Source organism: Macaca nemestrina, chromosome 9 (genome assembly GCF_043159975.1).
Source record: "Macaca nemestrina isolate mMacNem1 chromosome 9, mMacNem.hap1, whole genome shotgun sequence".
Classification (NCBI taxonomy): domain Eukaryota; kingdom Metazoa; phylum Chordata; class Mammalia; order Primates; family Cercopithecidae; genus Macaca; species Macaca nemestrina.
The window spans coordinates 29,816,398-29,834,440 of NC_092133.1; the positions used below are offsets into that span (position 1 = coordinate 29,816,398).

Consider the following 18,043-nt stretch of genomic DNA (forward strand, 5'->3'; position numbering starts at 1 on the left):
GTGTGCCATGCATAGTTGGGGTATTTAATGAATGATGAACAGTCCCTGTTTCCAAGGAAACTTCCCCCAGTCTCTGTCATTTTTGGGGCATTGCCAGGCACATGTGAGGCATTCAATAAATGTGTATTGAACAGAAAGGAATTCCCAAGGCACTGTGGGAAACAAATCTGCATGAGGTTGAAATGTACCCAGAGAAGAGATAGCCTGCACCATTTCATGCTTAAATCCCCTTGGACATACAGCCCCAGTACAGAGAAGACATTTTTCTCCCACAGGAAGAAATAACTTCTGCCCAGATCTTGGCACCATGGGGTTGAGTGGGGAGCACTCAGTTGCTCCCTCCAATTGAGGTAGTTGCGGAACAAAGGGGGAAGTTGGGAGTATGCTCAAGTCAGGCTTAAAGGCCTGAATTTATAAGATGTCAAGTTGCAGGGAGTTTTTTAGGCAGGAGAAAGGCTACCACCTTGTAGGCCACTAGGATGAGGGGAAGCATTGGGCCCTCTCTCCTACAAATTTCTCGTGTTCATTGTGGATCTGGGTCCAAAAGTAGGGTGATAAGGAAACCACTAGAGCTATTTTAGGTGAGCTGACTGCTTTGATTCACAAGGGGACCCAAGGCAAGCTAAACCCCCTCCTCTTCTTCCCCCTACAACAGCTAAACACCAGCTCCCCTCACTGATGGCTTTTCAGGCTATATTAGCACTTCCAGAAGACTTTGCCATCCACAGAAGATGAGTTACCCAAGAGCCATGATGAATCTCTATATCACAAACTCACAGGCTGTCTTGATCCATCATCAGAGAGGACCTGGAGCTGGCCAGCACCCTCCCAGGTTCTGGAGCTCAATGCAGAGGACTCGTGCCAGGTGTGCCTCTCATCCTTTCAGGGAATAAGCCTTGCTCATGGAGGTAATGCCCTGTGCTCCCATTTTCCCATCAACTGAGCAACATTACCAGGTGCACCTTCCCCAGGACTCCTGCTCCAACGTTCACAAAAGTTTTCTATCATCTTCTCTGACCAAGAAGCTCTGGCCTGGTGCCAAGATCTCTCACAGTCTGAGCACCCTAGGCTCATCCATCTTTTTTTATTTTTTATTTTTCTTTGTCTTGTGCCATCGTTTGGTGTCCTGGCACCCTTCCCCAGGAAGGTTGGAGGAATACTGGGTTACTCTGTACGGAGCAAATGTGTGAATAAATAAAGCCTTAGATCTGTGCTTGGGTTCTGACAGTCTAGAGGAGGCACAGAAGAAAGTATTAATGCAATTAGGTCATAAAATTATTTGTCCTCATTTCAGATGTTTCACATTGGTCCACAGTCACAAAGCTTTATTGTGATTGTGAAACAACTGGAGTAGTTGTGAAAACACTACCCCTTTAAATGTTTGAAAGCAGAATGGGAAAAAAATATTGAACCAGAAGAGGGGAAGCTACATTGAATTAAGTAGTAACTGTGCTCCAAGTCCAAGGACCACGGACAAGTGGCTTGGAAAGTGGGTTTTCCAGACTATAGGGAGGGGTGAGAATGCCAGAGCCTGGGACTCATGGTGAGCTGGCCTCCAACCAGGTGGGTTTTCCCACCATTGTATGCTTCTTTCCCTGTCGCCAGCCTGGGGAGGGTCCCCAGGGGAGCCCTGGGCTTAAGGCAGTAGTGTTATGCAGAGTCTGTAACTTTGTCATTGGTAAATGATGTCACAGGGTAGGTACACAAGCCCAGATCGATGGATGACCCAGGCAACGAATCGATCACATTTCCGGGGAGAATTCACCCTTTATGACCTTCAGAGGGTCAGGTGGTTTGTCCAAAGAGGCTTTGGCTTGAAGGATTTAAAGCTGGCCCTTTCCCCATTCCCATCTCCTCCTCGGGGGCCTGGGCAGTAACAGCAGGGTAATAAACTACTTCTCATTAAAGAGATCTGGGGGTGGAAGTGGTAGGGGGACATAAAAGTGGGGACAAAAAGGCACAAATCCGCTCCCAGGCCGAAAGCCAGGATGGGGGCGCGCTGGGCTCACTTTCCCCGTTCCCTCTCCCCGTGAGGCCACCTTGAGTTTTTGTGCCCGGAGAACTAGCCCCGTGCCGCACCAGGCCGCAGGCTGCGCGCTGCGCTCGGGTGGGGGCTTGTCGGCCCGCCCCTGCCACTGGGGCCGGGCTGCAGCCCCCTCCCCGTCGCCCCGAGCCCCTCCCCCGGCCCGGAGCCCCTCCCCGCGCGCTTCCCCTCGCTCCCCTCCCTCCCTTCCCTTCCCTTCCCTTCCCTGCCTGCCAGGCCCTGCCTCCGCCTCCTGCGCCCACAGCCTCCGCCAGCGCCGATCCCCCCGGAGCCCGAACCGGAGAGCGGCGAAGGGGCGCCGCCGGCCCCTCCCCAGGGCGCTGACAGCAGGCTCCGGGGCCCCCGCCCCGTCCCCTAGCCGGCGGGACACACCCCCGCCCCTCCTGTGCTCCGCCAGTTCCCGCCGGACCCACCGGGCGGCGGAGAGAGCGAGCGGGCGAGCGGAGCGCGGCGGCCGCGCGGGAGTGAAGGGGCGCGCGGCAGGCCGGCGGGGAGACCCCCGGGGCGCACGGAGCCCGCGCACCCTTCGGGACCCTCCCCCGTCCCCAGGCCCGGATCTGTGGGCGCCGGGAGTCCGGGCAGCGTTCGGCGCGCCGGGCCGGGGTGGCGGGCGGACCCGGGACCCGGGCAGCTGGAGAAGGAGCCGGAGCCCGGCCGGGATGAGAAGGTGACGCCGCCGGGGGCGCCACTCGCGTTGTGGGGGACGATGCTCGCCTACTGCGTGCAGGATGCCACCGTGGTGGACGTGGAGAAGCGGAGGAACCCCTCCAAGCACTACGTGAGTACAGCCCCCGCCGACCCTGCGGGGGGTGGCCCGAGGTACCCGGAGGGCCCCGGATGGCCCCTCGCCCCTCCCCTCTGTGAGGTCCCGGAGCTAAGCGCCCACTGGGCAGCCCGCAGCCGTGGAGTTTCTTCGCAGGGCTGTGATCTCCAGGGAAGCCTCTTCTGTCCTTCCTCCTTCCCCTCCCCGGTTTCTTTTTTTGGCATTGGAATTGGCAAGTGGCTGCCCTTGTCTGTTACAACGGTGAAGTCATCTGTCCGCGTTTGATGGATGGTGGGGGGAGCTTTCGTCAACCCCTCGCGGAGCAGCCCCGTCGGGAAAGCGCATCTCCTTGGCCCTCCCCAGGGGCCCTGGGCGCTCACGCTCACACAGCCCGAGATGCTTTCAGAGCGCGCCCTGGAGAGGGAAGCCTCGCGCCCTGCCTCCCACGCCAGCTCTGTCTCTGCCTTCCTAGGCCTGGGGCAGGGGGCAGAAGGAAGCCGCCGCCCCCCCGCCCAACCTCCACCCTCCGCGCTGAGCTTTGATTTCCCTCTTAAAGCCATTGTGTCCGTCGGTGTGAGGAGAATTGTGGCTTTTCCTTTTATCCCTCCTCTGGACGTGACCCTTAACCGGGTTCATTTCCTCTTAAGTGATGCTCCATCTCAGACACGAGGAGGCGAATGTTTGCTGTGGTCTCCGAGGAACCGCCGACTGCCCCTCCCCCTTCCTCCTCCAAACTTAATGAGAAGGGGTTAAGGTTGACTGGGCCAGCTCCAGAGCCTATGTGACAGTTCCCCTTTCATCTCAGCCGGTCCTGTCTTCCCATCCCTCACACCTTAGGAAGTAAACACGGTGTCCTTGACCCCTCTGAGCGTCTGTGCTCCTGTGCTTGAGATAGAAGAAACCCAAGCACAGAGGACTGCATGTTATTTGCAAATTGGGTATTTAGAGGAGCAGTTTGAAAGCTCAAAGCATTAATCTTAACAGTTAAAACAGGCTGCTGATTGCTGCCCTGAATTGCACATAGATCTCTGAAGTGCCTTTTCTTCCACTGTTGCAAAGGGACTGGGGTTTGTGGCAATGTCAGCCTCGGGCTACTCTTTCTGCCTTTGTCACCAGTGTAGCTCTGAATTTTGAGTTTCTTTACAGCTGAGCAAATGTGGCTGGGCTCAGATGGGGAGGAGGTAAATGTGGCGGCAAGTTCCTGACCAGGCAGGGAGGTGGGTGCCTGTTGAGGCCAATCCCTGACACCCTTAGAGAGTTGTTTCTTTCGTGTCATCTGGTCCAGCAAGCTTCTTCCTCTGCTGTTACAAGAAAGCTCTTTTTGGAGGGCTTGGGTCACCAGGTGGTCAACCTGCTCTGTGGACAGATGTCCATTTGTATATCCCAGGGTTCATTTTTCTCAAATGTTGCAGGCTAAGTTTTAAGGGTTCTCATTTGTAGTCCTCGGTTGAGCTTGGCACTGCATTCAACAGATGGCACTCTCTGCTCTGAGACCCAGGCAGGTGCATTTCCAACTCTGGATTTTAGACGAAACATCACATTTCAGCTCCCACCGATGGTGCCTAAGGTTGCAGATGCAGGACACACTGGTAACAAACTAGAACTGGGGCCCCCTGCAGACAGGATTGAAAGGCAAGGTTATGTGCTGGGGCTCTGAAGGTAAACGGTCTTGCTCAAAGCCTGGCGCGCAGCCACTAACTAGCTGTGCCACCTTGGGCAAGTTATTTAAACCTCCCCCAGCCTCAGTTTACTCAATTTCAAGTAAGGATAATAATAGTATGTACTTCCTAGGGCTGTGGGAAGAGTTAAATGAGATCATCTATGTAAAGCACTTAGCCCAGTTCCTGGCACGCAGTAAGCTCTTATTAAATGGTAGCTTATTATTGGTGAGATTCTGACTAAGAAAGTATTTTTGAAAAGCATCTATTAATGGTCTGGCAAAAAGGAAGAAAGATTTTGGGTTTTAAGATTGACAATAACTTGTTCTATGTGAAAAACACAAAAGAAGCCCTGTCCAGTTCCCTCGAAATGATCATTTCCTTCCTTTTTACAGACAAAGTGTTTCCCGGGACATCTCCGCTTCCCGAGTAAGAATCGATGACATTATGTTTGGGGCAGGGAGTGATGTCACTGAACAGATGGGGCCATACAGAGTTCTGAACTGGGGTTCTGGAAAACACTGAGAGGAGAAAGTGTTACATGTTGTGGAATTGTGGAATGGGCAGAGACCCGAAGACTCATCTGGCTCAACTCCTTCATTTTACCGATGAGGAAATGGAGAGCCAGATTGCGTAAAGTAACTTGCAACGCAGCTACTCACAGCACCTCGGTCTAACTGGCCTTTTGCCCGTCGTGTGGGTTTTTTTCACTGCATGTACCCTAAGTCTAGTTAGGGTTGGTTAAGAGGACAAATATCTGGTGGTCAAAAAGTCTCTACCCATTTGGGGCATTGTATATATATTAATACATAACATAAGCATCTCCAATAATAGGAAGGGGGAAAGAAAGTAATAGAAAGGGCCTGGTGGGACAGACAGGGGCAGGAGGAGCGGGTTGGGGGAGGCTGCAGCCTCTTTCTCTCCTGGCCCTTGCACGGTGGATACCACACACCAGAAGCTCAAGTGTTGTGGGTAAGGCTCTCTGGTGTGGTCAGCTGGCAGATCATGCTGCAGCCATCGCCTTTGTGTTCTGGAAACCCTCTACACTGGAGGAGCATGCCTTCTTCCAGCCTCTCCTCTGCTGATGGTGAATTCTGAGTCTGTGGTTTGGTAAATTGCAGAGCAGAGAGGTTTTACGGGATGTGCGAGTCAGCTAGAGCTAGCCGATGAGAGGCCTGGGGCCCATGCAGGAGGAGCTCTGCTGGCTCCAGAGTGCTGAGAACACACTGCAAAGGTTCTCTCAGGACATTCTGCAAAGGGTTTGCTCATCCCCACGGGGAGCAGGAGCTGCCTGAACACCAAGGGTCCCGTGCGTTCAGTCTGTTCATGAAGGCACACAAGTAGCCTCCATCATGTGGATGGCACTGTCATCCCTGGCTTCCTTCCTCTCTGCCAGGCCCCTGCTTGGGGTGGGGTTGAGAAGGGCAGGCAGCTGCTACTAAGGTCAGGCTCTCTGGCATGAAGCTAGGCTCCTTTCCTGGCTTTCTGAGCTCTGCCTGGGGAGACCCTAGGTAAATTGGCTTTGACCTCTGACCGCTTGTCCTGAAAATGGTCCTGATGATGCTGGATGCAGAATGCACATTCCTTCATTTGAAAGTTTTTCAGTAAAGATTTGAATTCAGGTCCACTTGATTCTTTGTGCTCACAGGCAGGTATAGGTATATATCAATTCATATGGTGGTGGAGAAAAGCTCATTTATCTAAAACAAACAAGAAATTATATCTATTTGGATTTGGGAGGTATTGCACTTTCACAGTTGTTTTACTTCCTGATTGTTTATTTCAGACAAATACCAATCATGAATGTTCTGATCCTCTGCAGGACTCTTTAGGGAATGCAAATAATAGCCAGTTTAGCAGTTACCATCGATGGTGAAACATATTTAGCACTTGTGTTTTCATGTGATTCCTGCAGGTCATTGAATGTACCCTAATGTGGGGTAGGTTTTTGGATTCCGTTTTACAGATGAATTAACTGAGACTTGGAGCAATTCACCAACTTGCTTAGGGTCTCGCAGCTAGCACAGGGCAGATCTGGGGCAATGCAGGTCAGGTTAGCTCCAGAGGAGGATGTGGATATAAGGTGGGGCCCTTCTCCTCAATTAGAATCCGGGCAGGAAGGCCAGGCTCAGCCCTGTTCCATGGTGACAGAGCAGTGCAGGGCTGTATTTAGGACTGCCTCACTGTGGAGACATCTACCATGTGCCCTGCAGGTGAGTTCGTGGTGGGCAACGCAGGCGGGTTACTGTGAGGCAGGAGGAATAGAGCAACTTCAGGCTGGTGTCTGGTCCCCAGTAACGCTTGGGCTGATAAATTAAGGGTTGACCCTGTGGAAATAATACATTCTTCCTCTGTTTAGATCATCCCAGATTTTATTCTTGGTCCTGGGAGCGACGTGCTTAGGAATTGGCCCCAAACTCATTCATTTCTCCACCTTTTTTTTTTTCTCAGCCCTTAATTGTGACTCCAGCCCCACAGGAATGAGAATGTGCAGCCACAGCCTGCAACGGTCTTTTTCAGGACCAGTTCCATTATGGAATGAGTATGGTATTGGGCAGATCAGTGCTTGAACCCTACCTCTGGCACTTCCTAGCTGTGCAACCTTGGGATGTCACTCTGAGCCTCAGTTTCCTCATCTGTAACTTCACAGGGCTTTTGGGAAGTTGGCCTGAGATAATTTGGGGTAAAGTGTCTACCCAGTGCCTGACCCCACCATGGACATGTACCATATACTAGTTGCCATCTGCTGTTCCTGATCACCAAGGCACTGCAGGTGATTTAGGACCCAATCAGTGAATCTGAGAGAAAAGGAAAGACTGAGGCAAGAAGAACAGCCCAGCTTTTCATAGTTTGTTGGGGAAGTGGGTTACACGCCCCATGGAAAACACCCAGCCTCCAAGAGGAACAGATAAACACAGAGCAGCTGTTCAGACCTGGAGGGGTTCCTGGAGCTGAGCATTGGGATCTGGTGGTAGCTTTCTGGTGAGCTGGGAAGAAACAGAGGTTAGGAGAGTAGGAAATAGGTTGCTCTGGGTAAGGGCAAAGTCAAATAGGATCCTAGCCCCAAGGTCAGCACCACACATGGGTTAGCACTCTTGCCTGCATTCTCTGTCTCTCTGTTTCTCTTACACATGCACAAGCATGGGAACGGTTTCTTCTCTGGGGAGGGAAGTGATCGAGGGGTGATTCACAGGTCTGACAAGGCTCTCTGCTCATGGAACAACCGACCACATCCTTCAAGGCCGTTGGAACAGGGAGCACAGCCAGCCATTTATCGCAACCCTGTGTTGAGCTGAGTGAGTGCTTTTGGGGGGTAAACCAGGGTAGAAATTACCATGTGTGGTGGCAGGCAGAGGGGAAGGGAAGAGAAGGGAAAAATAAACCTATTTGATGTCAGAGGAGACCGATTCCAGCCCAGAAATACAAGCCCCAGCTGCTGCATTTTCCAAAGAGATATTCCGGGGCCAGCATGAGTTAACTGACCGTGGAGGCTATGAATTACAGAAGTGTTGTTAGGACTTCTGACTTTGGGTTTGCACAGCAGTTCCCTGTAAATTGCCTTCTAATTGCCTCAGCCTGAGTCACTGACCAGACTATTTCTTGGCCAGAAAAAGTCTAACAGGCAACTGTATTCTCTTTTACCTCTTAATTAAACAAAATGAAACAAATAATAGAGTTATACACATGGTAGTCCCACTTACTCCTCTCGAGTTCTGAGAATCCAGGAAAGGGATAGTGGATTAGGATAGGGACCCAGGGGACAGGAAGGACAAGGGGTGTGTGTGGGAAATGAGGTGGAGATTCTGGCTTTGGAAATAGGTTCTGAATGAGGGCCAGAGGTGTTCTCTGCCATGACAATTGCCAAAAATAATGGAAGTGCCCAATAGAGTGATCAGGGCTTCCAGAGGCGGATTCCCAGAGCAGCATGCTGCTTCCTGCCTGGCCCGGGCTTCTGCTGCCTGTAGTGCAGCCAGTCACAGGCGGGCAGGTGAATGGAAAGGTCAGGAGCCTAGCTGTGAAGGGGATGGGGGTCACAGGAGGATCCCTCTTATGCCTCTGGGTAACCCCCAGGCAAGTCACCAGTCAGCCCACAGCGACTGAGCCCCTGCTGTGTGCATGGTGCTAGTCAGAGTCCAGCAAGGCTGTTAAGATGCCATAAGAAGGGGGAGAACTAGCATACAAGCACCTACTATGTGCCAGGCAATGCAGAAGATGCCTTTAGAGGCGATTTTACTTGAACCTCATAACAACCCCACATGGTTAGGTAGGTGTTTTTATCCCCATTCTGTAGGTGGGGAAATAAAGCTCGGAGGGTTCGTGTCATTCTACTCAGAGTAATTCTGAGGCAGGGCTGGGATTCTCACCCTGGTCTCTGACACCCTCATCTATGAATGCCACTTCTTCCCCAGCACAGCTGGCTTGCTGAGAGAGAAAATAACCAGCGAGTCCAGGCTGCACCACCTGAGGATGAGGGGTGCACCTGGGAGGCTGTGTTATCCCAGAGCACCTGTGTGCTGTATCCCTTGACTGAGCATTGGGATATCCTGGCCCCACCACTCACTGCGTGGGATCCAGTGCAAGTTACTTATGTCTCTGAGCCTCAGTTTCCTCATCAGTTAAAAAAAAAAAAGAATATATGGGGAAAGTAGGACCTAGCTCTTAGGGTTATGATGAAGATGAAATGAGTTTGTAATTGTAAAGAGCTTAGACCAGTACCTGGTGCCTTATGAAGAGCAGCGTAAGTATTTGCTATCACAATCACTAAGTCCTGAAGCTGTTCAGAGGAGGGAGAGCGCTCTGTGAACTGGAGTTTTCAGGGAAGACTGACTGGAGAAGGCAGGCTTCATGATGGGCCTTGAGGTGCAATTAGGATTTGGCTGGGAAAGAGTAGGATATAGATGGGAAAAACTGGGAAAGGGCATTCCAAGAAAGGGAAAAGCAAAGGTGCTGGAGGTGGAATGTGCAAGGAAAAGCTGGGCAAAACCGAGGGTGGATGAGGGAGAGAAGGATGACAGGAAAGCTCAGGGCCAGCTCTGAAGCCTCTGATGGCAGCAGAGGGAATTCAGTTTATTTTGAAGACACCTCGGAACCCTCCCAAAGGCTTGGCAGGGAGAGGGAGCTAAATAGTAACTTTGAGGTCCTCCTGGTGGGCTCCAGGGCTGTTTTTGCGACTGTGTCTGGAACAGAGCTAGGTAAGGACTGGAACCTTTTTCTAGCTCTGCCTGGGGGACTCTTTAGTTGGCCAGCAGGGTCCCTCCCCTCCTGTTTACAGCTCTCACTGCTAGAGAGCTGGCTTCCCCATAAAAAGCTGATCGCACCCGGGCTCTTGGGGAGGAAGGGTTGAGGAGGAGGAGGAGGAGAAGAGGGAGCAGCAGGAAGTGAGGTGTCAGCTGCTTTGGGTCTTAACTAGCATAGGGCCCTGTATGGGAGGGCCTGATGCAGCTGTGTTTCAGGTGGAGTAATTTCCATCCACACTCCCCCAGTGGCAAGAGAGAGAACGTGCCTATCGTTGTAGGGTCTGGGGGCCAATACCTCACAGCCTGAGGGGAGCCCAGCATGTCTATGTCTTCTGAACCATCCATGCTAATGTTGCCTTCTACTTCAGGATCTCTCTGAACTTGTTTTAGTTTTTTCTTTTTTTTTTTTTTTTAGACAGAGTCTTACTCTGTCACCCAGGCTGGAGTGCAATGGTGCCATCTTGGTTCACTGCAACCTCCGCCTCCCGGGTTCAAGCCATTCTTGTGCCTCAGTCTCCCAAGTAGCTGGGATAACAGGCATGCGCCACCACACCTGACTAATTTTTGTATTCTTAGTAGAGATGGGCTTTTGCCATGTTGGCCAGGCTGGTCTCGAACTCCTGACCTCAGGTGATCCACCCACCTCAGCCTCCCAAAGTGCTGGGATTACAGGTGTGAGCCACTGCACCTGGCCTGCACTTGTTTTAGTTTTAAATGCAGTGCTTCAGCTGGGCATGGGGGCTTATGCCTGTAATCCCAGTGCTTCAGAAGGCCAAGGCGGGGAGGATCACTTGAGGCCAGGAGCTCAGACCGGCCTGGACAATGTATCAAGACCCCATCCCTACAAAAATTTTTAAAATAAGCCAAAGTAAGCCAAAATAAGCCAGGTGTGGAGGCATGCGCCTGTAGTTCCAGTTACTCAGCAGGCTGAGATGGGAGGATGGCTGGAGCCCAGGAGGTTGAGCCTGCAGTGAACCATGATCACACCACTGAATTCCAGCCTAGGTGACAGAGTGAGACCCTGTCTCAAAAAAAAAAAATTCTAAAAAGCTAGGCATGGTGATGCACACCTGTAGTCCTGGCTACTAGGGAGGCTGAAATGGGAAGATCACTTGAGCCCAGGAGTTGGAGGCTGCAGTGAGCTGTGATTATGCCCCTGCACTGCAGCCTCAGTGACAGCAAGACCCTGTCTCTAAAAACAAATAAATAAATGCAATGCTTCAAACTACCTCTTCATTTATTTGACCTCTACCACACCCCCAGATAGTCTAGTAAGCCTTATTCTTAGGGAAAATGTAATAATAAAAATAACAGCTGACCTTTCTAAATGTTTTCTATGTGCTAAGCGTTTCATATGGATGTTCTCAGAACAGCCCCATGCAGCGTGTAGCTCCCACCAGCATCCATACTGTGCAGGTGAGAGCACAAAGGCTCAGAGAGCTCCAATGAATTGCCAGATGCCTCTCAGCTAATAAGCTGCATGTGGAGAGGCCTGCACTGACCCAGGTCTGCTGGCTCCAAAGCCTGCCCTGTCCCCACAGAGACCCCTTAATGACACATTACACACCCAGGGTGCCTGGGCGCCACGCTTCCACCTGAGGCCTGGTTGGTTGGCTCCTCAAGCCATGAGATCTTTTACATTTCACCTCCCCCTTCTAGAACTACATTTGCCCATCTAGAAAATGGGGCAACTGCTTCTTTTCAGGCTTGCCTTGCAGAGGGGAGGGTGGGTATAAAAGCTGCTTTGGAAAGCACTGAGCCCAGAGATGATAGCCGTGTGAGGGGGTCCCTTGATCCCCCAATCTGGGTTCTTAATTATCTAGGGCAGGGATGCTATACAAAAAGTTTTTCCTGACCCCAGGGCATTTTTAAACAAGGTTCACCTGCCCAGCCACCTCTCCTGAGAAGCCTCATAGACAGAGTTGACTCAGGAATACTTAGGCTCCTAGTGACGATCTCTTCTAGAAAACGGCCTCTGGTTTTCCTTGTTTCCAAACCAATCATTTTTTGTGAACAGGAAAAGACAGAGTTATTCCCAGTCCCATCTCTCCCTGCTGTTACCTGAGCGGAGGAAGTGATATCTAAGTGGCTGAGTTAGCAAAGGGGAAACAGCTGTGGTTTCTGCCCCTCCATTGGGCTGCTTTCTCTGTCCCTGTGCTGTCATTTCCCTTTGGCTGGTGAGGAAGCCACCCTCCCCAAGCCTGGGTGGAGGCCCACGGCTGGGTCGGAGTAGACTGTGTGTGTGTGTGTCAGTGCAGCATAAATTATGCGGTGGGGCGTGTGGGACCATTTAGCCTGTTTCTGGGATCCCTGGAGCATGAACTTCAGACCTGTTGGAAATTGATCACTCTTATCAGATCTGACCACAACTTCAGGGAGTCAGGAGTGGAAGCAATGCCCCATGTTGAGAATGAACTTGCAGGGTGTACCAGGTGGGGTAGGGATTGATGGAATGTGGGCTGGTTTGCACTTTTGCCCATCACTGTGTGGTCCCTTGTAGAGAACCCACGTTGTTTTCCTTTTTTGAGGAGTACTCTCACTAAAGGAGACCTTGGCCTGTATTATAGCACCACCATCATCATAGAGCTGTTACAGGAAAGGGGTCCCGATCCAGACCCCCAGAGACGGTTCTTGGATCTCGAGCAAGAAAGAATTCAGGGCAAGTCCATAGAGTAAAGTGAAGGCAAGTTTATTAAGAAAGTAAAGGGATAAAAGAATGGCTACTCTATAGACAGAGCAGCCCCAGGGTCGCTAGTTGCCCATTTTTATGGTTATTTCCTGATGATATGCTAAACGAGGTGTGGATTGTTCATGCTTCCCCTTGTGAGACCATATAGGGTAACTTCCTGACATTGCCGTGGCCTTTGTAAACTCTCATGGTGCTGGTGAGAGTGTAGTAGTCAGGATGACCAGAGATCACTCTCGTTGCCATCTTGGTTTTGGTGGGTTTTAACTGTCTTCTTGACTGCATGCTGTTTTCCTTTTTTTTTTTTTTTTTTTTTGAGACCAAGTCTCACTCTGTCGTCCAGGCTGGAGTGCAGTGGCGCAATCTTGGCTCACTGCAACCTTCGCCTCCTGGGTGCAAGTGATTCTCATGCCTCAGCCTCCCGAGTAGCCATAAGGCGCTCACCACTGTGCCCGGCTAATTTTTTGTATTTTTTGTATTTTGTTTTGGTGGAGACAGGGTTTCACCATGTTGGCTAGGCTGATCTCGAACTCCTGACCTCCCCCTCAGGTGATCTGCCCTGCTCAGCATCCCAAAGTTCCGGGATTACAGGCATGAGCCACCACGCCCAGCCTACTGCATACTATTTTATCAGCAAGGTCTTTATGACCTGTATCTTCTACTGACCTCCTATCTCATTCTGTGACTTAGAATGGCTAAATCTCTGGGAATGCAGCCCAGTAGGTTTTAGCCTTGTTTCACCCAGCCCCTATTCAAGATGGAGTTGCTCTGGTTCACATGCCTCTGACACAGCTACCACATATTGAATTCCCATTTTGTGCCAGGCATTGCCTGGCCTTTGATTTAGAACCTCTGGCCCCAGTGCGGCCATTAAGATATGTATTTTTAACCCTATTTGACTCATATGGAACCTGAGGTTTGGAGAGGGCAGGTAGCATTGTTAAGAAAGCACAAACCCAGGCAGATGTGACCTCCCTCCCCTTCCCCAGTCTGTGCCTGGTTTTACGCCATCGCTGTGTCTTACACACTTGGTCCCTTTTCAGGGCACCCAGGGCTACAGGGGCTTCTGTGAGAAGGTGCTCCTCGTGGGTAACTTGCCCTGGTTGCTTTTGCCCATCTAAGTGTTCAGAGCGTAAAGGGATTGTCCCTGTCCTTTGAAGTGGCTGCTTTGTAAACTCTTTCATGGTAGGCCCAATTCTGACCCAGCGTTATCCCGTTTCCTGATGGCCCAGACCCAAAAGGCTATTTTAAGGGACTTGCCTGTGTGGGAGAATTTCTCTGTAACAACAGAAAAGGAGGCCTGGCTGGCCTGGCATGGGGCTGGCAGTGGAGCTCCGAGAGGGTGAAACTCTGTTCTGAATTCTGCCTCATGGGCTGGAACAGATGAGTTGAGCCCTCAGCACAGTGCCTGGCACCCAGAAGGGATAGAATCACTTCTTGATGAGTGTGAGATTCCCAGAGGTGGCAGCCCAGGGATTTCTGCTGGTCGGAGCCCCAGTGGGCCGGCAAACGGATGCTTCTCTTGCAGAGTTAAGGTCCATAATAGAACAATGTCTGCACTTTGGTCTCAAGCTGGGATTAATTACTGACTTTAGTCATCACTCATTGGCAACTTGATGCAAGCAGCCTGATGTTTTTTGTTATTTCTGAACATGGCAGCTCCCAGGCAGGGGAAGTGGGGATGTCAGGTTAGAGAATGTATGGGTGGAGTCCATTTTAGATGCAGGCACTTGTCTTATTTAATCCCCACAGCAAACCCTGGTCATCATCTGTGTTTTATAGGAGAGGAAACTGAGGCTTAGGGAGGTGCAGCATCTTTGCCCCGTCACTGACAACATGGGTGGGAGCCAGAGTTGCATCCCAGATCTCTTCAGGAACAAAGCCCATGGCTGCAGATGGCTTTGTCTGACAGCTTCTCTAGGGGATGGGAAGCTAGGGAGCTCGTCACATAGGTCCTAGATAAAACTCCAAGGGGCTGGATTAAACCCCAGGTCACCTGCCCATGTGACCCTCCTTCTGAGCCCCTCCCTGAAAGCATGATGTGGTTGGAGCAGATGTTAGGATATGATAACAAGCTTGCTATAGGAACAGATCTGTGCCAAGGTCTGACCTCTGTTTGTAGGTTCAAATTTTTATTCCCCTTGAACTCTTGCCCAGGGCCACTTTTGAAGGCCTGGCCCTTCAGAGAGTTCAGCTGCCAGAGTCTCTACATCCTCCTCTTGGGGATGGTGGATAGCATGGCATTGTGTGGTAGGGAGCATGGAGGGGTTTAATTTCCTGGTATTTTCAGCCCCATGCTTGCTTAGGCAAAACCAGGCTCTGGAAACCAGAGTAAGCACTAAGAGAGGGACTTGAGTGCCAGCAGTTGGAAGTTGAGGGCAAGAGGATGGGGGCAGAGCATCGGCAGCTGCTGGCATGGGCTCTGGCTCTGAAGCTGGCTATGATTCACAGCCCTGCCACTCATTAGCTTGTTTTACTTGGCCAAGTTGCTTCACCTCCGTGGGCCTCAGTTTCCTAAGTAAAATGGGTATAGTAATACTGTTACCTAGCCCATATGGTTGTTACTCATATGATAACTGTTCCATAAATGGCACTATTGCTATCACCATCGTTATCATCCTTCTTGTTTTTGCTCCGTTTCTGTCATCTCCTGGAAACTTCCCTGACCTGTCATCTTACAATGACATTTCCGTCTATGAATTTTTATAATGTTAATTGTTTTACATCTCATTGAACACTTACCAAGAATGACCTTGGATTGTTCAGCCTTTGGCAAGCTGATACTTACTCATGTTCATTCATTCATTGTTTCATTCAGTCAATATTTGAATGTTTACTATGTGTCAAGCGCCAGGAACACAGCAGGACAGATACAAATCCCTGGTCGTTTAGAGCTTACATTCTGGTGTGCGAAAGGAAACAATAAACAAACGACACCCTGTCATTTGCAGCAACATGGATGGAACCGGAGGTCATTATGTTAAGTGAAAGAAGCCAGGTATGGAAAGACGAATATTGCTGTCCTCACTCACAGGTGAGAGCTAAAAAGAGTAGCTCTCACAGAGGTAGAGAAGAGTAGACTGGCGGCTACCAGAGGCCAGGTGGGAGGGATAAAGAGAGGTGTTGATTAATGAATAGAGAAATACAGTTGGGTAGAAAAAATACGTTCTAGTATTTGATCGTACAATAAGGAAATTGTAGTTAACAATAATTTTTTGCATATTTCACAATAACTAGAAGAACTGGAATGTTCCCAGTACAAATCAAAGATAAGTGTTTGAGGTGGTGGATATCCCAATGACCCTGATTTGATTATTACACCTTGTATACAGGTATCAAAATATCACATGTACCCCCAAAATATGTATAACTATTATATATCATTTAAAAATAAGAATACAATAAAATAAACAAAATAGGTCAAGTACATCGTCTGTGAGATGGGGATGAATGGCGTAGGGAAAACTAAAACCGGGTGAGGGAGACAGGCATGTTGGTGATGGTGGGAGTCACTGTGCTATTTTATAGAGGGTGGCCAGGGACAGCCCCACTGTAGAGGTGGCTTTTGAGTAAGACTTGAGGGAGGTGAGGAAGTGAGCCCTGTGGCCATCTGTGGGGTAAGTGGTTGAGGGAGAGGGAACAGCAGGTGCCAAGGCCCCGAGGTAGCTGGTGTGGCCTGAGTGGAGAGAGAGAGGGGAGAACAGCAGGTCATGGGGTCAGATAGGGAAAAGGGTCACGTCGAGCCTTGTATCCCTCCCTGCCCCACACAGCATGCTCTGCTCAGCAGTGAGGACTCATGATGACCTACTGGAGACTGAAACTGGCCAAAACACTGCCAGAGAGGTGGCTTCAAGGACTGCTTGAGGTTGGACCCTGACCCCCTAAAAGAGACCTCCTGGGGAAACACAGTTTCCATCAGTGTCATGGTTAGGAACTCCAGGGCCCCAAAGGCACGGTACACACCAGGAAGCCTCACCGGCTGAACGTTAGTTTTGTGCCTACTGTGTGCAAGGCACTGTGTTGAAAGCAGTCCTCCAGCCGGGGGCCGGGAGGTGGGGGGAGGGGCGTGAATTCCTGCAAAAGCAGCGACCACCACATCCTTTCATCTTTAACGCCCCCTCCTCATGCTAGCAGAGGGTCTAGATTCAGGTACGTCCTGGATCAGTGTGATAAATCCCTGGACAAAGGCTTCATTCTACTAAAACCCCTTCTGCCTCCACCTCACACTCCTATTTTTACCAAAGCTTCTAACTTACAGTTGCTGAAGTTGGTTGTTAGAAACTCAAAACACATGTTCCTATCAGCATTATATCGTAAATGGTGTTAAGATTCTCAAGTCGGCCCACCAAAACTTTTCTCATCCTCAGAGTAGAGTTGTATCCCTGACAACCAGATATCTCTAGTTCACCTACAGCGTAGGCTAACCTGGGAGCCTAAACGCTGTGTGTAACATCCAGGGAAACTGTCTTCCATTGTTCACAGTGAGAAGGAAACTCTAAGGCTACATAACAATAACAACCATAACAACAGCAGCATGAATGATGTGCCCGCCACTATGCACATCACTCATTTAATCCTTGCAACAGACTATGAGAAAGCACTATTAGGATCCTTCCTTTACTCGGAGAGAACAGAGGCAGAGAGAGACGCATGAGATGCATTTACCAATGGTCACAAGCTAGGAAGGGGCAGAGTGGGGTTCAGAGCCAGGCAGTGGGACTCCAGAGTCCTTCGTGAAACCTCTTGCTTCCTGGCCCTCTGGGAATCCCGCCAGCCAGCCTTGCTGCAGCCCAGGGTGGCTGTCTTAGACCTTATGTGCAGGACACTTGTCATTAGGTGTTAACAAGTGTCAGAGTGAGGGAACAAAAGCCACGGGTGGCCAGTATGAGCAGTTTCTCTTTCTTCTCCCAGACAGGAAAAACCATTTGTTTCTGGAACCTGACACTGCAGGGGGTGGGCTCGGTGTATGTGGCTGCCTTCCTGGGCCATTTACAAGTGCAGCACATGGGGCTGGGGAGGGGGCTGGGCTGGGGTGGCGATGTGTTTATTGGTGGAAGCTAGATTAGGGTGTCTGGCAAGATGTTTTTGACACCTAGACCATTCCACTCAGTGAAACCCAACAGGTGGCCAGGCTGTTACTTTAGCTGGAAGCGGGGCAACCTCCCCACCCTGCCCTGTTCAGTTTATTGTTGGAATGAGATGGGTCCTAACCAGTCCTTTCTCTCTATGGCCCCAAAATAAACAGCAGCTGTTGCTGGCGCCATCATCTCTGCCTCTGCCAGTCTGTCAGCAGCCCCGGGCTCTTGCCTGGCCTTGCCCTTTTTGATTTGATGGCACTGGGCGTTGGGGCCCTTTAGCTTTGCCCTACGGAGCCTGCCCTGCTGACCAGCTGGTGTGCCCTGGCATGCCCTCTCCCAGGCCTGGTGCCCACTGGCACTGTCCCCTCTGGCCCTGTAGTGAGGCATGTGTGCATGGCGGTTGCAAACTCAGACTCCAGAATCTGACATCCATTTGCCCCCTGGTTCTGCTGCTTAGTTGGTGATTTTGGGGAGGCTGTTTAATGCTGAGCCTCAATTTCCTTCTCTGTAAGGGCAGCTATTAGTATCTGTATCACAGGATGTTGTGAAGATTTTGTGGAGGCAGCCAGTGGGAGGC

At 50.8% G+C, this 18,043-nt stretch overlaps 1 protein-coding gene across 3 annotated transcripts in view; it reads left to right on the forward strand.

The window, feature by feature from the left end:
* The first annotated feature begins 2,282 nt into the window (after positions 1-2,282).
* Positions 2,283-18,043, forward strand: part of LOC105478319 (SH3 and PX domains 2A) — a 250,954-nt gene continuing 235,193 nt past the window's right edge. For 2 of the 3 annotated variants that reach the window (XM_011735444.2, XM_011735445.2), the window contains exon 1: positions 2,284-2,822. In XM_011735444.2, the coding sequence (XP_011733746.1) occupies positions 2,751-2,822 (72 nt within the window). In that variant the 5' untranslated portion in view covers positions 2,284-2,750. Of the gene's footprint in view, positions 2,823-18,043 lie in introns of all 3 variants that reach the window. The other variant, XM_011735447.2, reaches the window with a different exon arrangement.